We start from the raw sequence: 18,762 nt of genomic DNA, 5'->3' as shown, positions 1-18,762 counted from the left end.
CATGAGTCACATCACAGATCTCAGTCACACCGTTTAATACTCAGCACTGAATTGAATCAAGGAAATGTTGTTGCTATTGCTCTTGGAATGCAATCCCTCCCTTTGAGAGAGAGGTTAAGTTGAGGGGAGGGAGTACATCCACCCTAACCAGCTGCATGTACAGTGATTCCCAGCCTTAGATGGGTATAAGAATTGTTTGTAGAAGTTCTAAAAAGTGTTTGGCTAATACTGACCTTAGGCATTGGCTAAAGTAGAACACATGAGAATAAGCAATAATATCAAGATCAACATACAAAAAAAAAAAAAATCTAACCAAAAGAAACTATTTCAGAGACATAGGGTCAAATTTGGCTGCTAAATACGTTATATTTCAAAAATATTTTTTTTTAATGTTTGCCATGTTAAAACCCATGTTTTTGCCATCTTTAAACCCATGGTTCAATTAAATCTTCAGCAATTTCCTATAATTATATCATATGCTACAAATGACTTTTGCTATTATCAATTGTTAACATGCTTTCCTTATTGTTTTATTATTTTGAGACATATTTCTCTAAAATTATAATTCAAATGGCAAAATAAAGAATATATCAAGAGACTCATATTATCATAAAAACATGAAAAAGAAGATAGTTATTTGTGATAATGAAGACTATTTGGGTGTGTTTAATAAGCAGGCACTAAGGCTTCCCTGCCCTGTATTTCTATTTCCCTGGCCCCTGTGGGTTTATGAGTTTGCAATCCCTGGTGCCGTCTCTGCCCACTAATTCTTCTCTACAGACTGCACAATCGTTATTGGCTGGCTTTCATGGTGTTCATGCTCTTGGGAAAGATATAGTCAGAGAATATATCTGGTGTGTTCTCTAAGTGCCCAGTGCTGCAGCAGTTTGATAAATGGTAAAGAATAAACCCTCTCTAAGTAGGAGACCTGGGAAAATGTGGATGGCATTACCCTTATTTGGGGAAAGAGAATACTGGTCTCTGAGGTATTTTCATGAAGCCATTTTTGCCAGTACTAGATATATTAAAAAGAAAAAAAAAAGACAATTTTCAAGATGTGGTCATTTGTACTCCATAAAAGAATAATGGACTCAGTTCTGTTTTTCAGTATAACTTGCATTTCCATTTGCCATTTTGTTCACAAAAGCTTTTTTATTAAATTTATACCTGGAAAAAAATTTAATAGCTGACTTCTTGTCTAAAATAGTGATGTATCAACAGCCCACAGTGTGGCCTCTCAATAATACTTCTGAAGACAAGGCATCAGTAAGATGGAATTCTTAATAACAGTGAAAACAAAGATCAGAAAAATCTAATGCTAGAGCTGGAACTATTCCAATTGATTCTAAGACTGAAAAGATTGAAATAAATGAAGTCAGTAGTCCCCCAACTTATCCAGAGCTGTCACTCACACAGATGCTAATTTGTAAAAGTTCTGCCCTCTCCAGCTCTGGTCTTTCTGTATGCATGCAAAGAGTAGTCCCCTTGGTAGAAAGTGGGAGGAGGTGTTTCATGTGACATTCTGTTTCATAAGAGCCTGAAGTAAAACTCTGGTGGAGGGAGGGTGAAGAAGAGGTCTGGTAGTAATTGATGCAGGGATCTCGGTTGCAGACCTGTTGTTGTGTATTGCCAAAGAACCATGTCCCACCTGTAGGTGACAAAGCTGCACTAGACAAAAGCCTGCTAAACGCTGGGATCTTGAGTTGTGAACCGTACCTACCAAAGACCTTTGCAGTCCTAGAGCAGAAATCAAAGTTTGATCTGAACACAAGGAATAAACTCAAAGGATAAATAAACACTAAGTCTCTTGGTGAACATTATTCTATAGATGTGTTCTCTTTCAAGAAGGCCAAATAATATGAGAACGTAAAAAATTACTCCAGAGGAAAGGAAGGAACTTTTCATCTTGGAAACTCAGGATAACTTCTGTAAATAGTTCTTTAATGAGTAAGACTGTCATGTCTTCCACGTGCCACGGTATTAACATGGAGAAAATGGGAAACACACACACACACACATTTCAACTAACAATTTATAACTTTTTAAAACATTCTAGCTTTTTATAAAGTGTTCTAAGACACTAAACTATAAAAAGTATGTAAGCCTTCATTTCGGGCTGAGTGAAAGTGAGCAGGTGAAAGACATTTTTTACAAGAGGGCAGGATGAGATGAACCATATGACATGAAGAAAAGGGATCAGGTGGCAAGAGAAAGTGTAATAAAAATAAAAGCAAGTTAGAAGCTAAAATTTCAATAGGAAACTAAGATCCACATAGGTCACAACAGAAAGGCTGACAGTGCGTGAAATCAATTATTGAAACAGAGAAGTAATTGGAGAAGGTTTTGTTCTCAATACATGGAAAGGCTGAAAGCAATGAGAGGATACAGAGAACAGGTAGCCAACTCTTGTATAATAAGTATATTTAAAATAGGTTAGTTAGACAATACAATAAATAAATAGATAAATGAAGCTTTGGAGAACAGGGCAGTGGGAATGGAATATGTAGATTGCCTGTGCTCACTATGACCCAGGAAAAAGTAAGGAAATATATCTAGATTTAAAAGTACCCTAGCAAACATTTTGAATTATAAAGATGAAGAAACAATCCTAAAGTACTGAGGAAATATGTTAACTTAAATTTTCTTTTAAAAACTAAAAATCAGTTTAAAAATTACATAATCTGTATAACAAAACTTTGAACTAAAGGACTGCACATTTTATTGGGAAAAGATTGTTGTTTAAATTTAGTCAGGTATTTTGTTTTGTCAGAAGAAAACAAATATATAATATGAATTTAAAACTGCTCTGAGTAATAAAATGTTCTTTAAAAATAAATACATATAACTTATACTTAAAAAACTATATCAGGTAATAAAAGAATTTTTTAAAAATATGGCTAGATTAATAACTAAAGAATGTTTTAACCCAAAAGATAAATAGGAATGAGTTTTGCCACTGAGTTATTTCAAACTCAAGTAAAAGATGTTTTTCTATTATTATATGAATTATCCCATGTAATAGAAATATTCATTTAATATGCTAGTTATTTCATTAAGAAAGAATACAAGATAATGATTTTTAAAAAAGACATAAACCAATAGTGTTTATTCATAATTTTTAAAAGTCTTACATAATAAAAAGGATGATTTCTTAGCATGGTTAGGAATATCTTCCTAGTTCAAGAGTGGAGCTATTCTCCTTAAGGCTAGGAACAAGATAAAGAAAATGTATTTGCTATACATTGAAAACACAAAAAGTTCCCACTAGGAAAGGGGAACATCATTTTTCTGCATAGAGAAATAAATAGTCTAAATTCTTCCTAAGATGATTTATAGATTTAATAAAATCCCAATCACTTTTAAAAGATTGAAAGAATTTATATTTTGGGGAGAGGAAGGAGACAACAGCTTGGAAGACTGCTTCTAAATTCACAAAGAAAACTAGACAATAGATAGATAGACAGCTGAAATCAAGCAATCATTCAGAAAAATAAAAAAAAATTAATGCAGCACCTCTTGCCATACAAGTCATTTAAGTCTGCAACTTCTGCAGTGTTTACACAGTGCTTAGTGTTTTATTGGCATGATATTCACTAGCAGTCACAGAAAAGGTTTAGATTATAAAATTATTAAGATTATGTCATTTTTACTTAAATAATGCAAAATATTGCAAAAAGTGCAAAAGACAGGCACTCCATCATCTCAGTGAGATTGACTATAGCAATACATTTCCAGGAAAGCAGATTGGCTCTAAGTGTTAATACCTTTAAAAGTGTTTAAACTAAAAAAAAAAAAAATTATACTTCTAGGAGTCTATTCTAAGACTATTAACAGAATAATAGCCAATGATTTATGTAAAAGACTTTTAAGTAACAATAATATATAATTGTAGGAAGAATAAAAAATAGCAATAGTAGCAAAATGGTCAAATACTATATTGACTATATAAACTTTGAGACATAGCCACTAAAACACATTTCAAAGGATACTTAGTGACATAGAAACATTCTTAGGCTATATGAATAAGAAAAAAAGAGCAGGAAAAATATCAGCCCAATTTAGGAAAATAAATGTATAATTAAAAAGGAGGTTCCCCAGCCCCAGTAGGCAACCAATTGGTGTGTCTCTCACATCTCTCTCTCTCTCTCTCTCTCTCTCTCTCTCTCTCTCTCTCTCTCTCTCTCTCTCTCTCTCTCTCTCTATCTCTCCCTCCCTTTCAATCTTTTTCTAGAAACCAATGGGAAAAATATCTCAGGTGAGGGTTTTTTAAAAAAAAGGAGAAACATTAAAATGTTCCTAACACTAACACTAAGTGATAGTTATTTTGTCTTTCAGTACTTTATTTTCTAAGTGGTAAGGTGACACATTCAAAGATAATTTTCAATGAAAATTTTATTTGGATGATTGTCAAAACAGTAAAAAGGACTATGGTTTACCTATAGGGACCACTGCAATGTGGTTTTGCAGTAGAGGAGGCATTGGTCTCATATCTATACTAATAAAAGGGTAAATTACAAATTGGTCAGGATACCCTCACAGTAACTACTGAAGAGCAGGCAGTGTGGGGCAACAAGGATGGCAGGGTGTTAGTGATGGACAAACAAACAACTGAACAGCAGGCCGTGTGGAGCAACTGGGCCAGCAGAGGGGGGCAGTTGGCAATGACCATGCCAGCAGGGGGGACTATGGGTGGTGACCAGGCCAGCAAGGGGACAGTTGGCAGTGACCAGGCCGAGCAGGCTGGCAGTGGGGGCTATGAGGGTTGAACAGGACAGCAGGGGGTGACAGTTGGGATAATCATCTTGATGTGGGGGGGTGCAGTTGGGGGCTATCAGGTAGGCAGACAGGTGAGCAGTTAAGAGCCAGCAGTCCTGGGTTGTGAGAGGGGTGTCTGACTGCTGGTTTAAGCCTGATCCTCATAATCAGGCCTAAACCAGCAGTCAGACATCCCCCAAAGGGTCCCAGATTGGAGAGGCTGCAGGCTGGGCTGAGGGGACCCCTCCCCCCCCATGCACAAATTTGTGCACTGGGCCTCTACTGTGAATATAAAAGGGTTTATAGCCAAGCAGTAAAGTATGTGGAAAGGGCAGGGAATGGATGGAAAATTACCAAGGGAAAACATCACGGTTAAGAGGGATTCTGGCTAAATTGACTAAGTAGTGTTCCTGCTAAGGCTAACAGGTGATCAGACATTATCTGGGGGGTGATGGACGATAAGGAAACTGATCAAATATTGAGGTTGATCAGATATCAGGAGGGGGAGATTCTGGCTTAGCATGATTTCTGTTAAATTAGGCAACTCAAAGATAAACATGGAAGTACAAAGGTGAGCGTCCTTTGGAAAAGGACTTGGTCAGGCCAGACTAAAGTTTAGTCAAGGACAGACTCTTTGTTAATATGCAGCCCTACATTAAGGAAATGTGGAGTCTTGCTTAGAACTTACAAATGAGTCAATATTCCTGATATTTGTTAGTCTGTGCATGTGGATCTGAGCTTATTTACCTGCCAATGCCCTGGCTGTGGAACAAAACAGTAACTTCAGCTTTAAATCTTGATCACTGATTCTCCAATTGCTATATTTGACAAGTTCTTTCTAATTACTCTCAAAATAATTTGGTAAGATGATACAATATGATAAAGTGTACTCTATCTGGTGTGGATTCCATGGGTAACCCATTAGCAAAGTGGAAGATAATTTTTATTGTGAAAACAACATAGTATTATAGTGTTGGAAATTAGAAAAAAGAAGTTATCACCTCTGATCAGAGCAGCTGCAACTGATATCAACTTACATCATCTTTAAATTTTTTCTCCCATGCATTATTATATACACAACATTGATACTGTTAAAATTTTACTCTACATACAGTTTTTATCCTGCTTTTATACTTATCATTACATAATAAGCACTTTTATCTTTTTAGTTATTGCTCTCTCTCTCTCTCTCTCCATATATATATATATATATATATATATATATATATATATACATATACACACACACACACACACATATATATATATATATATATATATATATATATATATATATATATATATATATATATATATATAAAAACCAAGCAACCAGAATGCCAGAATGAACCGTTGCTTTGACTTGCACTGCTGCCCCGATTGCATCACCCACCCAGATCGGAGGTGGGGCCAGCTAGCCAACTACCACCAGCAGTCCCTCTCCACCAGCCAGGCCTGATAGGCCCCAATTAGGGGAGGCCAGCTGGATCTCACCTGTGCACGAATTCATACCCCAGGCCTCTAGTTATTTTAATAATTATCTAATATTTATTAAGCAAATATTTTATATTTTACTTTCCTTGTTGGGCAATCAAGTTGTTTCCTTTCCAAATTTCAGTAAAAATATATTCTAGCCAGTCACTAAGTAAAGAGAAAGAATCTTAATGAAAAGCCAAATTTTCTTTCTTACCTAATCTATAGATGTATATACTCACCATAGTAGGTTTCTTAATGTTTATATGACCTACATTTGCTCAAATGGAATGTGTTATAGAGAGAATAATTCAAAAGAAACTAAAAGTTTACACTCGATCTTAGCCAAAAGGCCAAAAAGCAATTTTAAAAAACACTTTAGAAACTACAGTTTGTCTTGAAGCTTTTATAATAAGAGACCAAGTGTCTGCAGTATGTACACTTCATAACCTGACTGATGCTTTCCATGGAAAAGCATGTTAAATTCATACTAATGCTTCTGAAAATTAACAATATGTATAAAATTGGGGAGGAAAAAAAAATCTTTCCATCCTCCATAAAATAGTAATCTAAATGCAAGAAAGCCATTTTGCACACCCTACCTAAAATTACAGGTTGCACATCTTGGTTTGACTAGTCTACCCTTAGGAAGAAACCTAGTAAAGTGCCTAAATCATTTTCCTTTGCAACTTATCATGCCTTTTAGCAACTTATCAAGCAATTTTCTTTCATCTTTCTCATGTGAAAATAAAGGTAAAAGCAGATGTATGAAAAATTAGTCTAGTTCTGAACACCCTACTTCCGGGACTTGGTACATAGAACTTCCCCTGCTCCTGACTTGTTATTTTTGTTCTCTCTGCACAACTACACAGGACTGAATCCTCTTCCCCCGAACAAAGAATCACCTTACTTTTAATTTAGTAGCAACGGTTCAAAATATGAAGGGGTGACTGAAAATAATATTTATTATTAAAAGGATTCATTATCTCTTTTTTAGTTAAGCTAAATCTGCATGTACAGCAAAAATGAAGTTGGTACAGTTTTCCAGAAAGACTTTTCTTGTGACAACTTCCACAAAAAGCAGAAAATTCAGCTGCACAGGTTACTTGAGATAAAAATGGATTCACACTTAGGCAAAGAGATGATATGAGGGATGTTCTAGTGAAACAACATGGCTGTTAGATGATGATGCTAGTCCTCCACATGCTGGCAGGAATGGCAGGTAAAACTTTCCAGTGTACTGCATCTCCTGAATTGAAATGGAGTGTGGAAACCTATAAAAAGCACATGGCACAAGGAGCAAGACCTCAATTGTTATCTGTGCTTTTGGCTACTGAACCAGCGAGCCCTCAGGCTGACTTGAGCAGCTCCAGTTTCCCTGGGGTTTCATGCTTCGTCATCCCTGAAAGAATAGATTTTGAGTACAGGATCTTTTGACATCTTGTTAGTTCTGGGGAAATAGGACATCTGAAGAGAAGAAACAAGCCAAGGAAATCCCCTGGGAATTATGGGCCATGGAGCATTTTTAGGTGCATGGGAATCTTTTCAGAAAGGGACCCTCTCTGAATCCCTGTTCCCAGATGCCCCGCTGGAGTTCTTTTCACAATTGAGAGCCATGTCACAAGTCCTTCCAAGACTGCCCCGAGGCTCAAGTCCTCTTCACATACTTAAACCTGCCATCAGGGGCTCAAAGAAAGTTCTCTTTTCCAAACTAACCAATCCTGACACTGTCAAAGAATCCTTATTCCTAGAGAATTTTAATGCCCTCGCCCTCTCCCTGCCCTTGTCTGTATGCTCTGGAAACAGTCTCGTTGATCTATTTCTTTCTTGAAGAAGGGACCTCAAGTAAGGAGTGATATATCCAGGGACAGCTCCTGAGTACACAGGGGTGGGACCACCTATTCTCTGCTTCTAGAGTTCCTGGGCATATTTAGACTTGACAGTGCACATGTCAAATCTAAATATTTGATTTAGTCACTGCTGCTGCTGAGTGACCCCACGCCTCCTGAGATAAGGCAGTGAGTATGTTGGACTTCACAGAAATATATGAATGAGAAGCTACAAACTCCAATGAGTTCTGTAGCCAGGCAGGCAGCACAAGTACGATCCACCAGTGAGTGTCAGGAGTGACAGAGATGGATGTGGCCAGGAGAGCACGTAATATCCCTAAAGGCCTGCAGGTGGACCCTGTGTATCTTCAAACACCGCGTGGGACAAATAAAACACTAAAGTCCCCCGTGGCTGCAGTGTGCCACCTCTGCACTTTAGGCAGCCTTTCATAAGGCATTAGCAGCCACACACTGAATATCGGACCATCTACCATTTTGTTGTTGCTTTTATTTATTTATTTTTTGTGCTGAGCAAAGAATACTTGGGCTGCTCCCAAAATAAACTCTTAAAAAGAAAGCAGTTCACTATAAAATGACCAGCAATTATTTTTAAATGTTTTAGGAATAAACTTTCAAATGTTCCTAACCCTCTTGTGACATTAGGAGTTTGGTTGAGGTCTCTTTTCCCAAAGCTAAAAAGATTATGTTTATTCCACAAGTATGCAGTTTTAACAATAACGTTAACCTTTATTTAGCTTACTATGTGGTAGGCACTGTGCTAAGTATTTTGGGGCACATTTTTAAATGAATCCTCACAAAAAGACTGTGTGTTTGGCACTGCCCACAGCGAGTGCAGGGTGGAACTTTTGCTACTGTTTTCCTCTTCTTTTCAGAGATGCACCACATTATTTTTAACCACAACTCTACGTGCCAGGAACCACCATCCTTAGAAAAAAAATCATTAACACTGTCTACCGGTTTATTCTGTAACTACTTCTAGACCAGAAAGAACAAGAAACTCAAGTTGCTTGTTTCTTAGAATTTTTCTTTTCCAGTTGCCACAGACTGACTTCTTGTTGAAACTACCTCCTCTAATATTGCAGACAGACCTCGGATGGAGAGTCAAGCCTTTCCCACTTTGAAGGGCTGCCTGGCTGCTGGGCAAGATGAACTCATTCTCCTGCAGGAGAAAGTGAAGAGTGGGAAACTGTCTGTGGACGAAGCCCTTGAGAAATTTAAACACTGGCAGATGGGAAAGACAGGCCTGGAAATGATTCAACAGGTAATGTTGTCCCCAGTCCCTTCTGGAACATTCCCCCATGGACAGAGCTCCAAGCCTCTTTGTAAATGTTGACTCTTCACAAGAAATACAGGTAACTATTTGTTTGTTTTCAAATAGCCACAAAAAGTAGATGTGTTCACACTACCAATTAAAAGGTGAAAATATCTAGACTGCGTGAATTCAGTCTCGAGATACAATGCATTAGAGCTAATACCTAACCAGCTTCTAAGGCTGTCATTAGTATAGTGAATGCTTTATGAGTCTCATTGATGAAATTAGCGTGACTCGTCCATATATGAACAAGTGTTCAACATTCAGAAGAGTTTTATTTAGACCAGACTTGAAACAAGAAAATGATTGGAACCATATCAGACAGTAGTCCTAAATGCAATGTGAGAAGTATTATCTTCTCTTCCCTTTAACCCGCCATGAGCATTAACTTCAGATAAGCCTAGACTTATCTTTTATAAATATAATTTACATCCTGAGAGGGGATTGGAGTAAGTGGTTCAGCAATGAGAATGAAAGCAAGATGTACCACATATACCGGGGACATTCCTCAGGGAGGGGTATCAGGATCTTATTCTCTGTATCCCACAAGCCTTCTATGTCCAAAACACTTTTTCTTCTCATCACAGAAAGCCCCAGAGTCTTAGAAACCAGTTGTCAGGCAGGTATTTAATGAGCTAGTTTAGGCCAAAGTATAAACAATCACTAATAACTTTATATACTGTCTTTCCTAAGGGATCTGTTTTTATTTTAAAACAATGCTCATGAAAACAATATAAACAATATGTCAAATCCACAGGGACTTCCCAGTATATCTGAGATGACCCTATGTCAGAAGCCATCTGTCTTGAGGGACAGCTCTAGCTGTGGGTTGGTGGTTAGACATGGCCCAGGCTTTGCAGTGCTGAGCAAGGGCAGTGACTTTGCCATACAATGTGAGGAACGCTGATTGTAGAGTTTTGTAACTGATCATTGTCCATGCTTCTCAATCTGTGCCAATACCATCACCAGGAGGTCATGGTTTGATTCCCAGTCAGGGCACATGTTCAGGTTTCAGGCTCCATCTTCTGGAGGGGGCATGCAGGAGGTCATCTATCAATGATTTTCATCATTGATAAAAAAGTAAATAAGTAAATAAATAAATAATTGACTATAGTAGTTGGTGTTTCATCTTGACCCATAAAAAATTGGGTAAATCTTTATTTTTGTTTCTTGGTTGTTCCCTCATTTAGGAAAAACTACGCCAACTACGGGATTGCATTATTGGGAAGCGGCCAGAAGAAGCAAATGTCTATGGTAAGTAGACAAAAATGATAGTGTGAAGAAGTGGAAAATACAAGGACTTTGGAATAAAGCAGTCCTGACTTCATATCCATACTCTATCACTTCTCAGACGTGCGGCCAGACAATGCCTCTAACCCCTGGTACTCAGGTTCCTGGTCTGCAAAACAGGAACAAGTACCCATAGCTGAAAGTGGTTTAATAAGTTAATATATTAAATGCTTTTACCTCCTCTGACCCATAATGGACGTTCAGTATAGATACCCTTTTTCCCTTTGATTTTTATGTAAGTTGAAAATAAGATTATTCTGCTCCAGTTTTTACACGAGTTGTTATACAGAGTATTACATTTTTAAGGCATCACACTTTTTAATAAGTTAGAATAGTCTCAATATAGTCAAGTACTCACAACTGTCCACATGTGGATCATTTTATATTGAAATTTAATGTTGCCTTCCCCTGCAGCTAGCCTGCTTCATAGCAATGCAGATTCCCCTTGCTAATATTTAACAGTTGCTCTCAGAGCAAAACAAAAACAAAAAACAAACAGCACTGCTCTTAATGTTAACACAAATCAAACATTGTTAAGATGGTAAATCTTCCCCCAAAGATAAACAACACATTCCAAATTTGAAAATAAATGTATTCTCATTATCTAACTACTCTTTCCCCAAGTCCCTGCTCTTGCCAAATGATTAAAAACTAACAACCACTAGTAAAGCTTTCAAGCTTTCATCTTTTCCATTTTCAGTAATATTGCATAGCTTTTAGCTAGTACTTCAAGTTGAAAGTCACCCTGTTAAAACTCACCCTTTTCATATCATTGGTTTGTTATCTACTTTTCCACAAAGAATTCTAACCTTCTTAGAAATGTTTTCTAAGAAAGAAATACTCTTAAAATAACAGATAACTAAGTTCTACAGACTTCCATTCTAATGTGGAATGAGATGAAAATTTTAACAAAGTATAAAATTATAAAATAAATAAATAACTTTGCTAAGGAACATTAAGTAGTAGTAGTAGCTAATATTTATTGACTGTCTATTATACACTTAACATTACCTTATTAATTTCCTATAGTAACCTTTTTAAGTAGGCACTAGTTCCAATTTATAAATAAGGAAACTAAGACTCTGAAACACTAAGAGACCCGAAGACACATAAATTAGAAACCAAAATCTATTTCTGTTTGAATCCAAAGTCAATGCTTTTAATCATTGGTATCCTAATTAGAAAGCTACTAGCTCTCCTTCCAGCCAAAGTAAGTAGTAGCAAATAAATTCTCCCACTGTATAGAACACTAATAGTGGGCAAAAATAGGAGACAACTAATTTCAAGAAGTGGACAATAGAAAGCCTAAAGCTAGAATCCCAGAGACAAGCAAAACTTCTGTAGTAGTTCCCATAACTCCCAGAGGCTAATTTCCCGGCTACAAGCTGTGCAAAACAACGCAGCCCTATTAAACTGAGGAGACAAAGATCCAAGACCAGGGGGTGTGTGCGCTGGGTCACTGAAGCAGTAGCTGTGTAGAGGTAGCCTCAGAGGGAGCGAGGGACTCCACAAGGCTGTGGCTGAGAGAAGAACTCTGTGCACATGCAGAGCAAGACCACTTGAGGCACACAAGGTAGCAGTTTCTAGGGCACTGAATGCAGAGCAGACTCTAGAATTTGAGTGGAGTTAGAAAAAAGCCATACTGGGCTATATGAGCTCCTGCCCAGCCAGAGTGGAGAGATCTCCTTAACACTTTGTTAAAATACCTGGCATTCTGCTGTGATGCCACGCAATGTAAGGTAGAAGGGCCTTGACTTAGAGTAGGACCCACTGTAGACCCACTATAAGAAAGTCTAAAACCAAGCTGCTCTAAGATCCACATGGAACACAGGGAGAAAAAAAACACTCAAATATTTTACATCTATCTGCTATGTATAATTTTCTGTTTCCAATATCCCCTCACCCTATATAACATTTTCAGCATTTATTATATTACAATTTTTCTGTCTGTAAATTCTCTGATTTTATTTACCTGAAAATGTCTTTATTTCAACAAATGTTTGAAGGATATTTTCTCTAGATTTACAATTCTAAGTGGTCATTTTTACTTTTAGCACTTCAATGATATCGGGTCTAGTAATAATTAATGTCGTTTTTAAACATTCGTTTAAAATCTTGCTTGGCGTTGACTTGTATTGATATAACCTTCAAACACGTGGTATCTACAGAACGTGTGAAGTGCAATTAACAAGTTTTGCTTGAAAAAGTTTGTGTTTGGTTTGGTTTTTGTTGCAAAACTAGGGCTAAGAAGATGGCGGATGAAGAGCATATTCGGCATTGCATGCTTTACGAGTTCCAATTAGGAAGAAAAGCAAGTGAGGCTGCAAAAAACATCTGTAGTGCTCTTGGTCAAGATGCAGTTAGCGCCAGAAAATGCCAGCGTTGGTTTGAGAAATTTCGCGAGGGAAATTTTTCGTTAGATGACAAGAGTGGTCGAGGTCGTGTGTCCAATTTTGATCAAGAAGCTCTTCAAGCTCTTTTGGTGCAAAATCCTCAAATTACCCAACAAGAGCTTGAGACAAGTTTAAATTGTTCACAAAAAACAATTTCCAATCAATTGCGTGCACTTGGCAAAGTCCAAAAGTTTGGAAAATGGGTTCCTCATGAGTTGACCGACATCAACCGTAATCAAAGAGTCACAATTTGCAGTTCGCTCCTCTCTCGTCAAAACCATTTGCCGTTTTTAGAGCAAATTGTTACCGGAGATAAAGAATGGGTGCTGTATGTTAATTTGAAAAGGCGGCCTCAATGGTTGGACAAAAATGAGGCTCCGCAGCCCACGCCAAAACCTGACTTGCATGCGAAAAAAGTGATGTTGTGTGTTTGGTGGAATTTTAAAGGAATTCTTCATTATGAACTTTTACCATCTAACCAAACCATTACAAGTGCAGTGTATAGTGCCCAATTGGAAAGGTTAGCCCAAGCTTTAAGAGAAAAAGAACCCGCGCTGATTAATCGGAAGGGCTTAATTCTTCACCACGATAACGCACGACCGCATACTGCAAGAATCACTGCTGAAAAACTGCACCAGTTGGAATGGGAAGTTCTCCCTCAACCTGCATATTCTCCTGATATTGCCCCTTCCGATTACCATTTGTTTCGTTCTTTGCAAAACTTTCTTCTTGGAAAAAAATTTAATAATGAAGAATGCCTCAAAAATTCATTGACCGAATTTTTTGCATCAAAATCACAAGAATTTTACAACAGAGGGATTAAAATGCTTCCTGAGCATTGGGCACAAGTAGTAGAAAACAACGGCAACTATATTGTTGATTAAATTTTGTTGTATTGTTTAAATAAATTCGATTTAGAAAAGTATTAGAAAACGACATTAATTATTACTAGACCTAATATTAGATTTTCTTTAGTCCTCCATTATTTCAGCTGAGAAATTAGTATTTTTATCCTTTTTCCTCTACATGAAATGTGACTTTTTTTCTCTGGCTACTTTGAAAAATTTCTATTTACTCTGGTTAGAAGTCGTCTGACCATAGTTGCCTATATGAAGTCTTCTTAACAATTATGCTATTTGGAGTTTATTTGTTTGTTTAAGTTCTTGGAACTGTATAGAGGCCCTTTACATTAAATTGGGCAAAAATTTTGGCCATTATTTTTTTAAATGTTTTGTCCAAAACTCACTCTTGTCTCCTCTGGGACTCTAATTATATTCATGCTACACTGTATTATATCGTTCTACATACATGTCTCTGAGGCTCTTTCTTTTTAACGATTTTTATCTTTCTGTTGATCATATTGAATAACTTGTATTGTTTTGTCTTCAACTTTATTTTTTTATATATTTTATTGATTTTTCACAGAGAGGAAGGGAGAGGGATAGAGAGCTAGAAACATCGATGAGAGAGAAACATCAACCAGCTGCCTTCTGCACACTCCCCACTGGGGATGTGCCCTCAACCAATTTACATGCCTTTGACCAAATCGAACCTGGGACCTTTCAGTCTGCAGATTGACGCTCTGTGCATTGAGCCAAACCAGTTTTGGCATCTTCAACTTTATTAACTCTGTTATCTCCCATCTACTGATGAGCTCATTGGATAATTTTTTTTGTTTCTTTTATTATAATTTTAATTTATATAATTTCCATTTCATTATTTTATATAGTTTTAATGTTTTGCTGAGATATCTTTGTTACTTCTTAAAACCATCTTTTATGAAGTGAACTATGTTTATCAAAATTATAGTCAAGTCTTTGCTAAAGTCAGCAGTGGGAGCATCTTGGGTTTTTATTGATGGTTTTCATTTGCTTTTCTATGATTTATATTTTTCAGTTTTTTCATATCTCTGCCTTTAAAAAATTAAGTTTTGGACATTATACGTAATCTGCTGTCTAATCTGAATTCTTCTGATGAGTGTAAATTCTGGGTTTAGTAGAGAGTTCGATTACTGACGTGAACTTACATAGGCTTGGCTTTGTGCTTTTTTTCAGGGTTGACTTTCAGAGAGCCCCATGTCTTTTCTAAGGCCCTCAGTGGGACTAAGCCTAAACTTAAGTTGGGTGACATAACATACAAAATAAGAAAATATATAAAGACAATCATAGATATTATACTGAGTGAAAGATGATAGACACAAAGAAGCATGCTCTGAAATTCTAGATAAAATTAATCCACTAAAGATAGAAATCCACTAAAGATAGATAGATCAGAGGTTATCAGAAATATTGGTGGGGTGAGGATTGATGTAAGGGGGCACAAGAGGATTTTTTGTGGAGGATCACATGTTCTCTTTCCTAACTGGCTGTATAAATTTGTCACAATTATGCTCTTAAAAATGTTTGAATTGTACTATATGTAATTATTACTGAATAATGTTAATTTCATAAAAGAATGGAATAGCCCATGCTAAAAGATTATTGAAGCAGAATAGCAAGCTTTTATTAAGTGTCAAGCATATCTAAAATCATAATACCTTAGGACAAGCACCAAGAGGAAAAAAAGATGAAGGAAATAAAAGACATGGTTTCTCACACTTAGTGGATGGAGGTTAGTATTTTGTAAATCTGATGGTAAAATTTCATGCTCTCCTTAAAGATAAGTAACAATAAAAAGAAGAAAGCTTAGAATAAATATTATACAAAACCTAGTAGATGGTTTTTGTCTTTTTATTTTCTAGATAAGCTCACCATTGTGCACCATCCAAATGGTAAGTGCTTGGTATGTATGGGAGGATTTAGGACTAAGTCAACACACATAGTAAATCAACTCCAATATATACTAGGCAGATCAGTGTATAATCTCACATAAATTTTGCATTTATATGCAAAACCACTTGATAACCAATAAATTGTGAGTTTTAGAATAGCAATGCTAGAGGCCTTGTTATATAAGTAAAAGAAGCTTTTACTTTGAAGTCTCCCTGTCCTGGCTCGCAAATTACCAGTGGTAACCTTTGGCAAGTCACTTGAACTCTTTAGGCCTCAGCTTCCTCATATGTAAAATGTAGGTAAGAATTCCACCATGGGAATTGCTATAAAGATACAGTATATGTAACTAAGAGCTGATGTTTGATGAGTGGACGTCATTGATAGAGCCAATGAAACTGGAATAACACTTGAGAGAGTGATTCACTTTAGTGTAATGGGGAGGAATGTGCGCAGAATCTTAGGACGGCAAAGAGGAAATAGAGGTCAGCCAGGTAGCTGTTGGATAATAAAGCAAGTGTCTATGGACCGAACCAAAGCACTGACTGTGAGAATGGAGAAGCAATAGAAGTAAGCAGTGTAGCTGGGATGGAAAGTGGGAAGGAGGGCAGTAGAATGAGCCAACGGGAGGTATTAGGAATCATTTTTCTTAAAAAGTGGATTTTGCTATTGGTGCATCCTGGTACATGGGGAAAAGAAAAATAAAGGAAGAAGGAATAATTGTGTGAGGGTTGTTATCGAAGGTGTTGAACTGTTTCTGAGCTGAAGCAACTCCTCAGTGTCCTACCTAAGTGAATCTTTATGGGTAGGAGAAATTAATAGCATATCTGCCAAGAGTGCCTTTTCGGTATGCCCTTTTATCTCTTTACTAATTTTTCTCTTTACTCATATCCTTCTCTTTGAATATATACATATTTTTAAAAGTGCTAAAAGAATGAATCATTAAATGTGTGAATGAATAAAGAGATAACAGAGTTTGTATTTCTAGGTAACGAACGTGTCCACATTGAAAATACTTTATATAACACACCCCTCAGCAATAAGGTAGGTTGTATTCATCTTAATTTTTATAAATGCAAAAGTAAAGAAGAATTTTGTTAGGAAAGACCATAGAGCCTTCTATCCTGATTATGCTTTGAAACATTTGGAAAATATGAATAAAATAGGTTACATAAGCATTTGTGTGCAAAATCAATGAGCAGTAATTTAAAGAAATCAACTATTAGGGAAAAAAGGCAAGGAAGGAACTTGATCAAAGGAAAAAGGCATTGAGCCAAAGTGTAGCTTAATTCCACATGTACTAGTATGGACCAAATAAATCCTAGAGGAGGTATGAAGACATCGTCTTTAGCAATAAGAATATAATCAGTCTATTTGTCTCATAATGTACATAGTCCTTAATGTCTAGTTATAGAAAATAAATATATATTTATTTTTCATGTAAATATGCATTACTTCACATTCTAGAGTGAACTAATTATTACTTGCTAATGAGAAGTTAAAAATAACACTAAACAAAAACATCAGTAATTGAAAACCAAGATAGTTCAAGACAATACTAATAATGACCTAAAGACAAATTTTCTTCATAAAAATTGTGATTCCAACTATCTATATTGTGGGATATTCCAAGTCATTGGCAGTTGGATTTCTTGCTAAAATCCAGAATTGGAGCCCTTGGTAAGTTCTCATAATAAACAGATTTTAGTGTACCAAATTTTAATAACCCTCAATATCTCTAATGTTTCAAATAAATCATAAGTAAACATAAAAGCCATTCACTCTTAAGAACTCATTGAAGTATTTGCATTTCTGGATCATTCTGTGACCACCAATGGGCTATAGACCTAATGAGTCTATAATGTTTGTCTCATTAAACTCAGTCTGCTAGGCTCAAGAATTTATGAAAATAATCTTTGTTAAATGAAGATCCAGCTAAAGGACTGTACAACCATGACACGTCATTTTGGAGTAAGATTTTGAATAGAAGAAAAAAAATAAAAATTCCCAACACCAGGAAATAAAATTTGAACTCAGGATTTTGATGAAGTTGAGCTTTACAATGACTCTTTCTTTTTAAGATGGAGAATTGTCTTGTCAGTTCCCTCTACAAAGGTGTTTTTATGTGACTGTTTTTATGCTTCTTTGCTCAGTCTAAAAAATGAAGAAATAGTAGATCTTCATCTTTTTTTGTTTTCTTAGCCTCCTGCTCGACTCCAAGTTGAAAAGGAATTTGGTTTCTGTTGCAGAAAAGATCACTAAGGAAGGTAAGAAAAACAGCTATATTAAATTAAAAACAAAACAAACAACAACAAAAAAACCTAAAGCAGTCTTATTAGGAACTTGAAGGAATCATTTGTCTAACAAACAGAATACTCTTAAATATTTCATTTTCTTCTTCTGAAAGAATAAACACATGTATTTTTCAAGCCAAGGGTGATTGTTCCTTAGAAAGATTTATGTATGGGTGTGATTTCGTGCTAGCTAATCAATTTCAATTGATGATCCATTATTCACTAATACATTTCCTGTGATTTCGTTTTCAGGTTATTATAATGAAACAAGAATCTGCAGACACTGTGCTTTCTGTGTGAAGCAAGCTTGCATTTGGATTTGCTGTCTTCAGGGCAAATCTATACTATGAAAGAAAAAGCAGCCCTCTGGATTTCAGATTTTATTATTGCCACAATTTATGGACATTGTATCTGCTTCAGATGGGTATATCAAGCCTAAAATTGAGTGCCCCAGCAATTCCATTCTTTGAAAATGAAATTCTTGCATTTTACAATGCACTTTCCCACTGAAGCAGCTATTTCCCATTTTGAAAATGGAAGGAAAACAAGAGCAGAAAAGTAAAATGCTCCGTAGACGTTATGGGGCCTGTTTTAGGCACTAACCTTAATAAATTACTCCTTTTGTCC

The 18,762-nt window shown here is 36.3% G+C and overlaps 1 protein-coding gene across 1 annotated transcript in view; it reads left to right on the top strand.

Annotated features, from left to right (window-relative positions):
- Nucleotides 1-18,483, top strand: part of BANK1 (B cell scaffold protein with ankyrin repeats 1) — a 302,385-nt gene extending 283,902 nt beyond the window's left edge. The window contains exons 12-17 of the mRNA XM_036410473.2: nt 9,161-9,339; nt 10,581-10,644; nt 15,814-15,843; nt 16,830-16,885; nt 18,044-18,108; nt 18,388-18,483. Of these exons, the coding sequence (XP_036266366.1) occupies nt 9,161-9,339; nt 10,581-10,644; nt 15,814-15,843; nt 16,830-16,885; nt 18,044-18,103 (389 nt within the window). The 3' untranslated portion in view covers nt 18,104-18,108; nt 18,388-18,483. The remainder of the gene's footprint in view (nt 1-9,160; nt 9,340-10,580; nt 10,645-15,813; nt 15,844-16,829; nt 16,886-18,043; nt 18,109-18,387) is intronic.
- The last annotated feature ends 279 nt before the right edge of the window (nt 18,484-18,762 follow it).

The sequence above is a fragment of the Pipistrellus kuhlii genome, unplaced genomic scaffold (genome assembly GCF_014108245.1).
Source record: "Pipistrellus kuhlii isolate mPipKuh1 unplaced genomic scaffold, mPipKuh1.p scaffold_m20_p_1, whole genome shotgun sequence".
NCBI lineage: Eukaryota > Metazoa > Chordata > Mammalia > Chiroptera > Vespertilionidae > Pipistrellus > Pipistrellus kuhlii.
This window is presented reverse-complemented; position numbering and strand designations above follow the sequence as displayed.